At 28.3% G+C, this 13,516-nt stretch overlaps 1 protein-coding gene across 2 annotated transcripts in view; it reads right to left on the bottom strand.

Annotated features, from left to right (window-relative positions):
• LOC103577221 (RING finger protein 121) overlaps positions 1-4,014 on the bottom strand; it is a 76,033-nt gene extending 72,019 nt beyond the window's left edge. The window contains exons 1-4 of one of the 2 annotated variants that reach the window (XM_053742090.1): positions 3,875-4,014; positions 3,279-3,313; positions 2,855-2,996; positions 2,632-2,786 (exon numbers count right to left, since the gene is read on the bottom strand). In XM_053742090.1, the coding sequence (XP_053598065.1) occupies positions 2,632-2,786; positions 2,855-2,996; positions 3,279-3,301 (320 nt within the window). In that variant the 5' untranslated portion in view covers positions 3,302-3,313; positions 3,875-4,014. Of the gene's footprint in view, positions 1-2,631; positions 2,787-2,854; positions 2,997-3,278; positions 3,314-3,532; positions 3,778-3,874 lie in introns of those variants that run through there. The other variant, XM_053742089.1, reaches the window with a different exon arrangement.
• Positions 4,015-13,516: the final 9,502 nt, after the last annotated feature.

Here is a 13,516-nt window from a genome sequence, read left to right as displayed (position 1 = left end):
TTTATATTAATAATTAGTCAACAGCTAGTCTCGTTTCTAGTATAATGCGTAATTATATTACAATATTTAAAAAATGCTAATTATTACAATTAAAGTTGACATTTTTTTATAGCACATCAAATCTTTTACTTAAGTAAAAATGAAAAAATTAAATAATTTATATTAATCATTAGTCAACAGCTAGTTTCGTTGAGTAATGATCTAATATATAAATAGTCTCTCGAAATATCAAGGCGCGCACAGAAAAAGTAAATAACTCGGTTGGTCACATAGTGCCAGTGTCTAGTAAAACCGACGCTAAAAAAAATTTAAAAAGAACTAAGAGCGAGATCATCGATGAACTAGTTCGCATAGTTCACCTAAAGGAGCGCTCTTCCGACCTAGGTCGTTCGCGAACTACCCAAGACTAACCCTCAGTAATAGATACGCCTCTAGTTGTACGCGTTTGTACCCATTACTGCGGTAGTAAATTTTTTTATTTTAACCTATAAAAATAGTGCGTGTATCAAGTTGTCTGTAAGTTGTGTTTTGTTAAAAATCAACAATGCCTAAAGTTAATAATAAACAGAACGTTAATAAAAAAATAAATCTCAAGTCATCAAAAAAACAATATATAATTATAATAAAGCTGATGTGAAATTAACTTTAGCTGAAGTTCTAGGGGACATGAAAGTTGCTGAAGTTTCTAGAAATCATGATATACCGAAATCAACGATAAGAGCAAGAAAAATTCACAAATACAGGGACAAACCACCTGGACCATCAACTGTACTTAGTTATAAAGAAAAAAATGAACTAGTTCAATGGATTTTTTACTATTGGAAATAAGGTTTCCCAGTAACAAAAATAAATTGGTTGAAAACTTAAAAATAATGTGTGACAATGATACTAGGAAAACCCCATTCCCTAATAATAAACAAGGAAGGTTTTGGCTGGAAAGTTTGTTAAAACGTCATCTAAATGTTTCAGAAAGAATTTCTAAAAAATTATCTGTTACCCGGACTAAGGTAACAGATACGGTACAGAGTATCAGATACGGGGAAAATTCACTAGTATTATTAACTACTTCACTGAGTTTTTTACTGATGAAAACTACAAGAATCGATTCTACACGAATTTTCAATGGTGATTAAATTGGAGTTTCCACATGAGCCCAAAGCTGCCATCAGTAGATTATACTGTGCGGTGTTTACTTGTCATATTTATTTTTTAAAATTAATATAAATCTGTTATCATATTAATAAATTTTATTAAGCTAATAATTATCTTTCAAACTTGTTTCATTTCATTTTTTGTCTAAATCCGAAGTTTTTCATAATTAATTTAGACGCAGTAATCGGCACGCAGTAATTGGATCATTCGCAATAATTGGCACGCAGTAATAGGAGCAAGCCACTTTAGACCTCGCAGTAATACATACATATAGACTTGTCTTTAAAATGCTTATTATTTAAAGAAAATATTAATTTATCCTATTATTGATTTTTTTTTAAGTTAATAATAAGTACAACTTGAGTATAAAAAAAAAATTATCGATATCTTGGCATAAACTTCTTTAAATTGCTTTCAAAGTAAGACCTACAAAAAAACCGCAATAATACCCACACTTACCCTAGATAATTATATAAAGTCATACATCATTTTTTTCAGCTCTAAGTAAATTTTCAACAAAAAATATTCACAAATTTGATAATCCTTTATTTCCATTTTTCTTTTCGTTTATAAAAATAAAAAAGCGATTTTCAAGATGTTTGAAATTTTTTTTTTCCCTTGGAAAAATCTCAAAAATAATGTATGTTGTAACGAAAATTTCGAGTTTTTAAGGTTTTTTAACTTGCTCGGAAATCGCATTATCTATCAATTTATTGACAACTTAGCATAACATTTCATTTTTTCTTGTTTATCTCATTTCCGAGCAAGTTCGATAACCTTAAAAACTCGAAATTTTTTCGAATTTGAGTAATTTTTGACAATTAAACTATCATCTTGATCCGGAATAACACAGGGTAGTTTCTGGGTACGTGTTACATTATGCAATATTCATAATTTCACAATGAAAAACTTGACACATTGAAGGCAGAATTTTTTTTTTTAATTAAAGAAAAATAGAACGAATCGGAATCGCATGATTGAATCAGGCTTGAAATTTTCGTTACAACATACACTATTTTTGAGATTTTTTTCAAGGAAAAAAAATGTCATACATATTGTCATAAATCGCTTTTTTATGTTTATAACCAAAAAGAAAAATGGAAATAAAGGATTATCAAATTTTTTAATATTTTTTGTTGAAAGTTTACTTAAAGCTGAAAAAAATGATGTACGACTTTATATAATTATCTATATTTTTCATAAAAAGTGGAGCATTCAAATATTTTTTATCTAAAATTTTCCTAAATTCATAACTTTTTCAAAGAGCGATATGAAAATTCGAAAAAAATCATGGATGCGTTTTGCAACAAGGGCTATAACATGTCGAAAAAGTGGCTAAATAAATAAGGGTCGGGTTCACGACCTTGGCGTGGAATGCCCCATATGTAGAACTGAAAACATGGATTCTTGTAAATCAATATATAATATTAACTCATCAATCATGACCACAGCAATTCTGATAAACAAAATAGATATTACCTTGGCGTCGTTCCTTGTATCGGCTTTTGTAAAGCTTTTCTAACTATTAAAGCTGTTATACAGGAAAATAACAACCACGAAAATATAAATCTCCACCAATAATTTCTTAAGCACATACCGAAGGGTATTAACCAAACTGCTATAAGTGTAACAAACTGCAAGTCATAATTATAATAAATATGTGAAATAATAACGAAAATTAAACATTCAATAACTTTAATACCTGATAAGATTTAAAGTATCTTTTTTTCCATTCTACAAGCAATACTTGAACTACAATCAATGTTATGAATAATATAAGTAACATTTCGGCATGCATGGATTCATGTCCTTGATGTAGTTGATGTAATTTGATGTGCTCAGCTCTACACATTTAAAAATTTTCGTTAATAGTCATAAAAATTTGTTCGTCAATATTTATTATTATATGCTAAATAATGTAGAAGCTATGTAATTTCTTTATAAATGATACTCTTATTAAAAGAAATGATTCGAAACGATTTGCAATGTTAAATGTCTATAAAACGGGCGATTCAAAAGTATTCAAAATATTTGAAAGCATTAAAAAGTATTTAAAATTTGTTTTCTCTAATCATTTCAAATCGTTTCTTTTAATAAAGGTAATCAACTTTTTATTATTAAATTACCTTTTTCGTTCTTCTGAAGACATTTCCTCTTCACTCTGTAAGAATAGATAAAATTATCATTTCATCTTTCATAGTCTGGTATATCATTCAAACTATCTGTTAACTAATTCTCAGGGTAATGTAGCTCTATGAACTTAACAAAATATAAAGTAATCGTAATATTATTGCACGACTCTTAATGTGAAACATTAGAGTGTGCTTTACGATCGAAAAATATTAAAATTATATTGAAAGTCAACTTTTCTAGTATATACCTTGTTTGGCATTATATGTAAATCCATTATGGTTAATTACTAATTAATAGTTAAAATAGTAATATTGATAACGTTATTGAAATTCGAACACCGAATAAATAAATAATAAAAACATCTATTTCGGAAAGTCTCGAATTTGTAAACATTCGCTTTTTTTTCTTTTCACATTGTAAATGCGCCATCTAACGTTGATAACTGATTTAGGTAGATAGATACCCTACCCTGATAGCCAGACATTGCTCTACAAGTGTTGCAGTTAAGCATTTACGGCTAACTTGACGAGAAAGTTTCTGGCAAACCTTAACTTAATAATACAATCAGCGCCATGTATTCATACCGTACCTGGTTACAAGCGTACTTTTTACTTTTCTACTTTTAGTACTCTACGAACATACAACTCTCTTAAATAGATTTCTATGCGAAAATATCAACATTAAATATATTTTCGTTGCAAAATAATTCTATGTGAAATTATCTCTATAGAAACTCATTTTACTAAACGTAAATATATGCGAAAATAATTCATGTCTAAAATATCTCTATATAATATATCTCTATGAAAACTAAGTCTCTATAAAATTTACTATAATATGATAGAATTAGATGTTAACATATTTATATTAAGGCATTTCTCCATAACTATACAACTCTCCTTAATATTTTTCTATTCTGCATATCTCTATGACACAACAATTCTATGAAAAAATTTTTCTATGTTGACCAAAGTCAGTTTCAACATTTCTCTACTACAAAAAAAAAAAAAACTAAGTTTTATGAATGATTTTGTATCTTACCACCAGCAATCGCGTGGCGCTACCATTAAATTCCAACATCAATACAATAACAATGAAAATGATGTTAAAAACAACAATAACAACACAATGGCGTCATTAAATTTGAACCGTGACTTTGTTAGTATTTTATTATAATTAAATAGAATAGAAATAAAAATATTTATTTAATGCATGAGTATGATATTGAACATAGCAGGCATGAAAACAGTGCATTAATTTTGAAAAAACATAGAATATTTATAGAAAATAGAGATATGCAGAATAGAGAAGTATTAAGAAGGGATCCGTGACGATTTGCACAAAACTAGATTTAATGTCCCTAGATCAAGGTTGCTATAGTAATGTTTCCAACCTACGAAATAGTAAAATAGTAAGAGAGACTACATTACAAGAAAAATAATACTGAGTGTTTTCATGAAGTGTCAAAAAGTTAGAAATCTGAAATAATTGTTATCATATGTTGAGATAAAATAGAGTTCTTATAACAATGTTACATTTTTTTTATAGATGGCGAGTAAATCTGTAAAATTGAATAAATAACAAAATACAAATATTTTCGACCGAGAAAAAGTTGGCATGGAACTGTAACGATCGGGAATAATGAATAAGTGCTCCTAATTGCTCACAAAATGCTCAATTGTAATTCGCAATTGCTCACATTATTAATTAATTACTTAATTATTGATTGGTAATTAAAAATACAAAAAATTTTTTTTTGTATCTAAGTAAATATACAGACTTTACGTAAAACTTTTCGAACTAACAAATCGCTCACCTTTTGCTCATTCTATACCAATACGTTTTTTTACATAATAACTTTTATTTATTGTTAATTAAATAAAAATAATTATTATGATTCAAATAGTTGTCAAATGGTGACGTCATGAGTAGTGGGAGACACTTTGCCTTTGCACATGCGCACAAATAAAATCATCACGCATGCGCATTAATAGCTTTATCGCGCATGTGTATTATATAATCACTTTTTAAAAAAAATTTTATAGAAACAAGTAATTAAAATTATATTATGATGAAAATAGAAAGAAAATTTTGAATTTTGCTGCATGTAATTGTCATATTTACATAGACCAAGTACACTAAACCTTTGTTTAGTTTTTAATTTGCACACTTTCTACGGCAATTTCTTTTGACCACAAGATATATATCTTCGACTCGGTATTTGTTAATTTCAATTTTTTTTTTGTAAAGAATATAAATTATTTCTTATACCTCGATACATAAACACTTGTTCATATCAATTAAAAGTATGAAAATTCAACAAATATTAGCAGCTAGAAATTAATAGTTTGAATTTTTAATAATTAACAACAAATAAAAATACCTATTTCATAGCTCTATCATTAAGTACTATATTATTTGCATCATTGAGATCCCTAATAGTAAAATTATTTAGTATAAAAATTATGATTCAGTTACTATGCTTAATTTACAAATAGAAACACCTGATATCACCTGTAAACACAACCCTGATTAAAAATACTCATTGAAAAATATTGAAAATTATTTCAATTCTTTTCAATCCATATGGAAGTTTTGGAAAGTATTGAATGGAATTGAAATTTTAATCATTTGAATACTTTGATATTCTTAAAATGAAATTCAAAAGTATTGAAAGGAATTCAATCTTTCATCATTTCAATACCTTCTAACATGGAATTATTTTGGTATTGAGAAGGATTTAGAAAAATTCAAAAATGTCGACTCATTTTAATTCTTTTCAATTCTACACTCGATCTGAAATATCGAACTATTTTGGTATTGAGAAAGATTGAAAATATCAATTCTTTTGAATCTTTTTCAATATTGAGGAATATTCCTCGGAAGTTTAGAAATTCTTATATTATTTTTTGATTCAATATGATTGAAAAGTATTAAATTTATGTCAAGATGAAAATTTTGGGGTATAGAAAGTATTCAAAAGGCTTCAATTCTTATCTTTTTCAATACTTTTCAATGAGTATTTTTAATCAGGGAACAAGTCTGAAAATAGTTATTTTTTATGTAAATAAATCAATAATAAATTAGTTATATATATGTCAGTTATGGTATAAGATGAATTTTTTAACGATATCTCGGTCCAAGCAAGCTAGTGATCCAAGTAACACATGCTCAAGCAAGATTCTGGTTCCAGTGTGCCTTCAGCAAAACATCTGGTCACCAACGTCTTTATCTACGTATAGGTTTTGCATAAGATCATGTAGCAAGAAATCGTCGCCCAGACATGATTTTCTGAAGGTATTGTAAACAAAAATATTGAAGATATCTTAGATACGGTGCAGTTGAAAAGCTTCTGGTGCATTTCTTGCACCAGTAACTTATGCATGACTTGCTCAAGAATTGTCCAAGGTTCACGATCAATTGAGAATAATCTGGCAAAAATTAAGCTCAATCTAGAACTGAGTTTTAATCCGGCACGAATGTCTTGTATAAGGCTTGTACTAGACTTGTTATTGAAATCTGGCTACAAGTATCTGTAGCAAGACACATAGGTAGGAAAAGACACTAAAGTCTATCGAACTTGAGACCAGGTTTGCTTGAGCCTTGAACAAGATTATTATATGGGATGCTTTTGTTAATAATTACATGAACAAACAATGGCCAATTTCAAATACTTGTATTTTACAAAGTGGTAATTATTTAAAATATTTGTTTATTTTTTTTTTACTTATTGACCAATATTTCTACTTTTTTTGTTAGTAAATTAATTATTTGTGTTTTTTTTTTTTTTTGTAACTTATATCGGAAGTTCATTATCGAACGTCAGTTATAAAAGGATTAAATGTAAATTATGTCTATTCATGTTCCAAGACAAGTTTCTTTTCAACTAAACGATGTTTCATTCTAGGATAACTATTAATAAAGCTACAAACAACTATAAAATGATGGAATCAGAGTTGACTCGGCTACATAAATTATTTAAAAAAATTTGCCATAATATTAAAAAAGTATATTATTTAAATTAAATTAAAAAAAAAAAACAATTTTTCATGAAATTAATTTCTGTTTTATTTCTATTGTAGATCACAGAAATTTTTGTACCAGAAAAATTAATAACAAGGATAAAAAATAAATAATGTTAACTTAATTTATCTTGTATTCACTGTAGACGATTAATATGAGAGCCGGAATTTTTATTTTTTATTGTCATTTATGATGAATCAACATGTACTTGTCTAACAATTGTTTCTTTCGTATATTTATTTATTTTTTTTATTTAAACATTTCAAACGTCATTTTTTAAACTGCTGAAAATTCCCGCTACGCTAGCTTGTAAAAAACAAAAGACAATCGAAATTGCTATACTAATTGTATTGTTATTTTACAACGCCATTTGATAAATAAAACTTTTTTATGTGCGTTTCATTACTTGTATATTTATTTTAATAATTTATGAATAAGTTATAATAATTAACAATATGACGTCTTGGGCTGCTATCCCATTTGTGGAAGTTATTAATCGAGTGGTAAATTTTGATATTTGTTCCAATGGTGGTGAAATAAAACCAAGAGGTAATCCTGTTTGGGCAGAAATTTGTCAAATTTGGAAACGTCCATCTGGGAAGTATTTAAAATCACCTATTGCATTGTACTTTGATTTTAAACAAAATCGTAATGACATTTTCAATCGGTATTTAAAAGAAAGAAATTTGAATTTTTCTCATACCGATGAAAATAAGTGCATTATTTCTTCAGAAAACGAAGAATCAATTGAAGTCGCTGATAGTAAAGAAAAATTTATAGGCTTCAACATTAATTTTACAAAAGAAGAGTGGTTAAGAATTAAGCCAATCGAGAAACTCGATTGTAATAATAAAAAGTATTATACTTTAAAAAATGGCTGGACTGCTATTATTACAGAATTAATATATATTACACAAAAACTACCTTGCGCATTCAAATTCTCGCAACAATATGTTTATCACCTCAATACAGAAAATAATATTGATAAATTTATTCTGAAAATTTCAGGTTCATGCACTGAAAAATTGTGTAAAGCTGTTATTCTTGGGGAATGTATTTTTAGTTTTAATGAGGATGAAAATGTATCTATGTTAATACATACAGCGAATACACTTGACATTCCTCACTCAAAAAAACGACCTATTACCGGTGAACAGAGACGTGAGTTTGCGAAAGAATTGCAACTAAAAAAAGGTGAACTGTACAAAAGGAATCTCATTGAAAAGTACCAACAATATGGTGAGCAGGCACCTCCTATTATTCCCAATGCACCTGTTCTAAATCAAATTCGCTATGAAGGCAAAAAAATACGTCTTGGTATACAGGGAAGCATATGGGATTCATTGAAGCATCTAAAACATAGTAACGTTGAATTTAGTCATATTATTAAGCAAATAGGATTCGATAAATTTTTCGTTATGTATTGGACTCATCAGCAAACTGACCTATATAATGATTTATTAGTACTAAAGCCAATTATTTCAATAGACGCTACAGGGAGTGTGGTCCGGAAAATTCCTTCTGCTGAAAATTATCATAATGGCCCTATATTTTTATATCAAATGGTGACTTACATAGACTCTTTAATCGTTCCAGTTTGCTAGATGTTATCTGAACGACATGACACTAAAATTGTAGCATTTTGGCTCTATGAGTGGATTTCATCGAAAGCCAAAGTACCTCTAGAAATAGTAACCGATATGTCGGAAGCTTTACAAAATGGTATATGTTTAGCCATTTGCAATATGACGTACAAGCAGTATTTGTCAAATTGTTATAAATTTTTAATCGGGAAAAGCAAAATTTTATCACAGGTATATGTTCGAATTGACATTGCTCATTTGATTCACAGTGTGTCAACGCACAAATGTTTTTCGTCTGTTAAATCTGTAATTAAAGATTTATATTTAAGAGCTATTGGTCTAATGAGTACTATGGAAAATCTTCTAGATATTGAAAAAATGATGAAAGCTTTGTTAAATATTAGCCAAAATGAGTACGGGTGTAAGAATGATATACAATGGATTTTGACAAAATTAGAAACTTTTAAATTCGACGATACGGCTATTGATTATAAAAAACTTAAAAACAGTAGTAGTTGTGATAAACAAAATTTTTGTGATACACATTTATTTTGTGATGATGAAGAAATAAAAAAAGATGATTTCGGCCTATCAAATTCATCTGTTGATCTTGATTTATCAGATTACGTTGATAAACTTGTCAAAAATACCCCTAATAATATTCATTCAAATAGTTCTATTAATTTTGATGATGTTAATCCTTATCACTTAGTTGGGATATTAGAAAAGTTGATAAAATTGTTTAAACAGTTTCCATCATGGACAAACGTCATGCGTAAACATTTTGGCTCAGAAAATTATGTTGCAACTTCATCCCGCTCTGAAAATTATTTTAAATATATTAAGGATAATGTTTTAGACGATCGGCAACTGACTCGAGCAGATATGTTTTTAATTCAACATGTTAAAACAATTTCTACAAGACTAATTGAAGCAAGAGCTGCTTATGAAAAACAGCAGATGATTCAAAAACTATCTAATGTACGTAAAAAAATTAATCTATCTGATGAATGTATACTAAACTGTGAAGAAAACTGGAGAAATCAAAACAAACCTGCCGATACTATAGAAATGGATCTTGCCGAAGATGAATTTTCTGACAATGGAATTTCTATAGATGAAATAGACGCAGTATTAAAAAAGATAAAAAATGATGCAAGTGAAACTAAAACCTTAAATAAACTTGAGTTATTTGAACAAATTATTTCTACTAAAATTGTTTCAAGTTTAACATCTGATTCAGAATCACTGTCAACTTTTGCTAGAATTTCTTCCAATACACCTGCTAAAATATCTTCCGACATAACTGCTAGAATTTCTTCCGATACACCTGCTAAAATATCTTCCGATATACCTGCTAAAATTTCTTCTGACTCATCATTAGACATTTTTTTGTGTACAAGGAAAGAAAGTAATATTTCATCCAATAATGATTCAAATTTGTCTGAACCGAAATTCAGCTCCACTCCTAACTCATTTTCTGACTCATTAAAATCCTTAAAAATATCATTTAAACAAAAACTAGAAAATAGTTTTTCAATAGTACTAGACGAGCAACCAATTCAATTTAAAATTCACGAAAACCAAACATCAGTGAAACGAAAAAAAATTTCAAACAGTACCTCATGTCAACCAATTAAACGAGGAAAGTACGTTAATCCATTTCCTGCAATCAAAATATTCCATCAAAATGCAGCAGATAAAAACTCTAAGAAGACTAAAAAGCGGAAAATGATTCAAAATGGCTCTATAATGGGTTCTCGTAAAATTGGTAAATTAAAATTATCATTTCGAAATACTTGCCCATTCGATAGTATCACTGAACTTTTATCTTTTGCATACTTAAATTTTAAAAGTTTTTGAAATTTTGTTGACGATCAAAAAAGTAAATCTGAATTTTTAGAAATCTTACAATTTTATGCTGAACATGGTGCCACCGCGGAATTCTACAGTAAAAGACTTCATTTCTTACGGAAAATGTACCCTGAAAAAGATTATACTATTGACTGTGTAGACGATGTCAGTACACTGATTGAAAATTTGCTAATACATTATGAATCTATCTCTGAACAAACATATTGCACTAAATGTAAATCTTCTGCAACAAAAAAAATATCAGTATTTAATGTTAACGCAAAATTAATATGGAATAATGGATTTGACTTCTTGGAACAAAGTATTTTGAATGATATTAAAAAAGAAACATTTTATTGTAAAAAATGTAAAGAGAACGTAACCGGTCGAACAATGAATATCGATACATATCTATGTTTGAATGTGTATCATTTTTATGAAAAAACGCTTTCATCAAGAAAAGATGAACAAGCATTATTAAGTACTAATTTAAAGGAAATTCCAATAAATCTAAATATTCAGGATAAAAAATATTTTCTGACTGGAGTGATTGAATTCCGATCATCGAATCTACCGAACGGTATTGGACATTTTATAACTTATACTCGGACAATTCAGAATAAATGGACAGAATTGAATGATTTAATAGGAATTCCGACAATACTACAAACTAAATTACCTAATATACGGATTACTTTATTATTCTATGTCTTGGTATAAATTTATTTATTTATAAGACTTTAACTTAGTAAAAAAAATTTATGATAATAAAATGAAACGCAATAATTTAATTTTACAAATTTCAATTGTAAACTATTCGTTACATTTATCCTTTCTAAATATTTTTATAAAACTTAATTATACAAAATCAAATACTATAGCAGGCTATAATTATTTAATAAGCAATAATAGCGTTCATGCTATATGTAAGGGGTTTGACATAATTATATTTTCTTTTGGAATGAAAAATTAATGTAGCTCAAAAACATTATTTTCAAAGATGTAAAATTTATCAATTATATTAAACAATTGCAATTTTATTACCACATTTATAATACTGGTGTGAATGAATAATTATTCCATAAATAAGTACTGATGATGAAAACTCTACGATATTATGGAATCATCGATGCCTGCAAAATAAAAAAATTTCACCAGTTATTTTGTTCTAATAATAAAGATAAATTAGAATCAATTTTTACGTATGTGACAAAGGTGCGATTAATCTCCTACAGTGAATACGAGTTAAATTGAGTTAACTTTTTTTTTTTTTGTATCCTTGTAATTTATTTTTCTGGTACAATTTTTAATGTAATCTACAATAGGAATAAAAAGAAATTTAAATTAATGATATTTTTTTTTTAATTTAAAAAATATACTTATCCAATATTGTGGAAAATTTCTTTAAATAAATAATATAGCCGAATCAACTCTAATTTCATCATTTAATAGCTGCTTGTAGCTTCATAAATAGTTATCCTGGAATGAAAGATCGTTTAGTTTAAAAGGAACTTTTATCTTGGAACATGAATAGACATAATTTATATTTAATCCTTTTATAATTGACGTTCAATAATCAACCTTCGATATGAACTAAAAAAAATAATAATAATAATAATAATTAACTTCCTCATAGAAGAAAATAAGAATATTAGTTAATATGTGAAAGATTTAAGCAAATGTTGTAAATAATTACCTCTTTGTAAATTACAAGTATTCAGGGACACTGTGACGTAGCTAAATCTTTTTACCATTGTTTGTGAAGTGAATTTATAGTATTGATTAACTTAAGTATGTTTGCAAACAGTTGATTTGTGTGCAACGACAGCAATATATTAAGTTTAATACGCATGAGAGATTTCAAGTACTATATACATGAGTTTTGATCGCTTCGACTATCCAACTACCCTGATAGCCACCTTAACCACAAGTTAATTTAAAGGCTGGGCCGCACCTAACGAAATCCAGAATTGAAGAATTCTAGTTATTTATTAAATAATTATCATAACAGCAATTTTCTTAGCTTCCGACTAAAAGCACAAGACGAACTTCCTCGGAAGATTTTCATCATCCGAGCCCCATAAATATTCAAAAAGTGATTAGAATTCTTAAATTCGACATTTCATTAGGTACGGCCGAGCCTTAAGTTATTGCCATATTCTGAAGCCAACTTAAAAGGGAGTATTATTCAGCCAAGAAGCTTGCCAGAAACTTTCTCGTTAAGTAAGCCGAAAATGTTTCACTGCAGAACTTGCTGAGTAAGGTGTGGCTATCAGGGAGGCTGCCGTCTACTTCTGGAAATGCCAAATTTTTGCGGCCAACTTGGCGACAAGTTGCTGCAGTAGGTTGCCGCTAGCTTGCTGCCAGCTTTGTTATGTACTGGGTTACCAGAATCAGAGCTGACGCCACCTCCTGGATAGTAGGCAGTTCGTTGTCACGCGGGACCAATTTTAAATTTGAAATCAATAAATTAATTTATTGATGGTGATGGTGGTGATGATTATCATAATTAGTATAATTGTTATGATAACTATTCGATGACATAACGGGTAAGGGTTAATATAAATAATGAAATAACTTTTACCTAAAGACTGAGTTTTATTATTAAGTATTTATAAGATTTGAACGGTAACAACAGTTGTGCTAGCTGCAAGTCTACGTTCTTTACTTATCCATTCTACGACCCACACGAAACAAAATATATCCCGGCAAAATAGTATTTATCCGGCTTATATCTTTAGTATTGTCATACGTATGCTATTTTAACGACA

Source organism: Microplitis demolitor, chromosome 9 (genome assembly GCF_026212275.2).
Source record: "Microplitis demolitor isolate Queensland-Clemson2020A chromosome 9, iyMicDemo2.1a, whole genome shotgun sequence".
Classification (NCBI taxonomy): domain Eukaryota; kingdom Metazoa; phylum Arthropoda; class Insecta; order Hymenoptera; family Braconidae; genus Microplitis; species Microplitis demolitor.
This window is presented reverse-complemented; position numbering and strand designations above follow the sequence as displayed.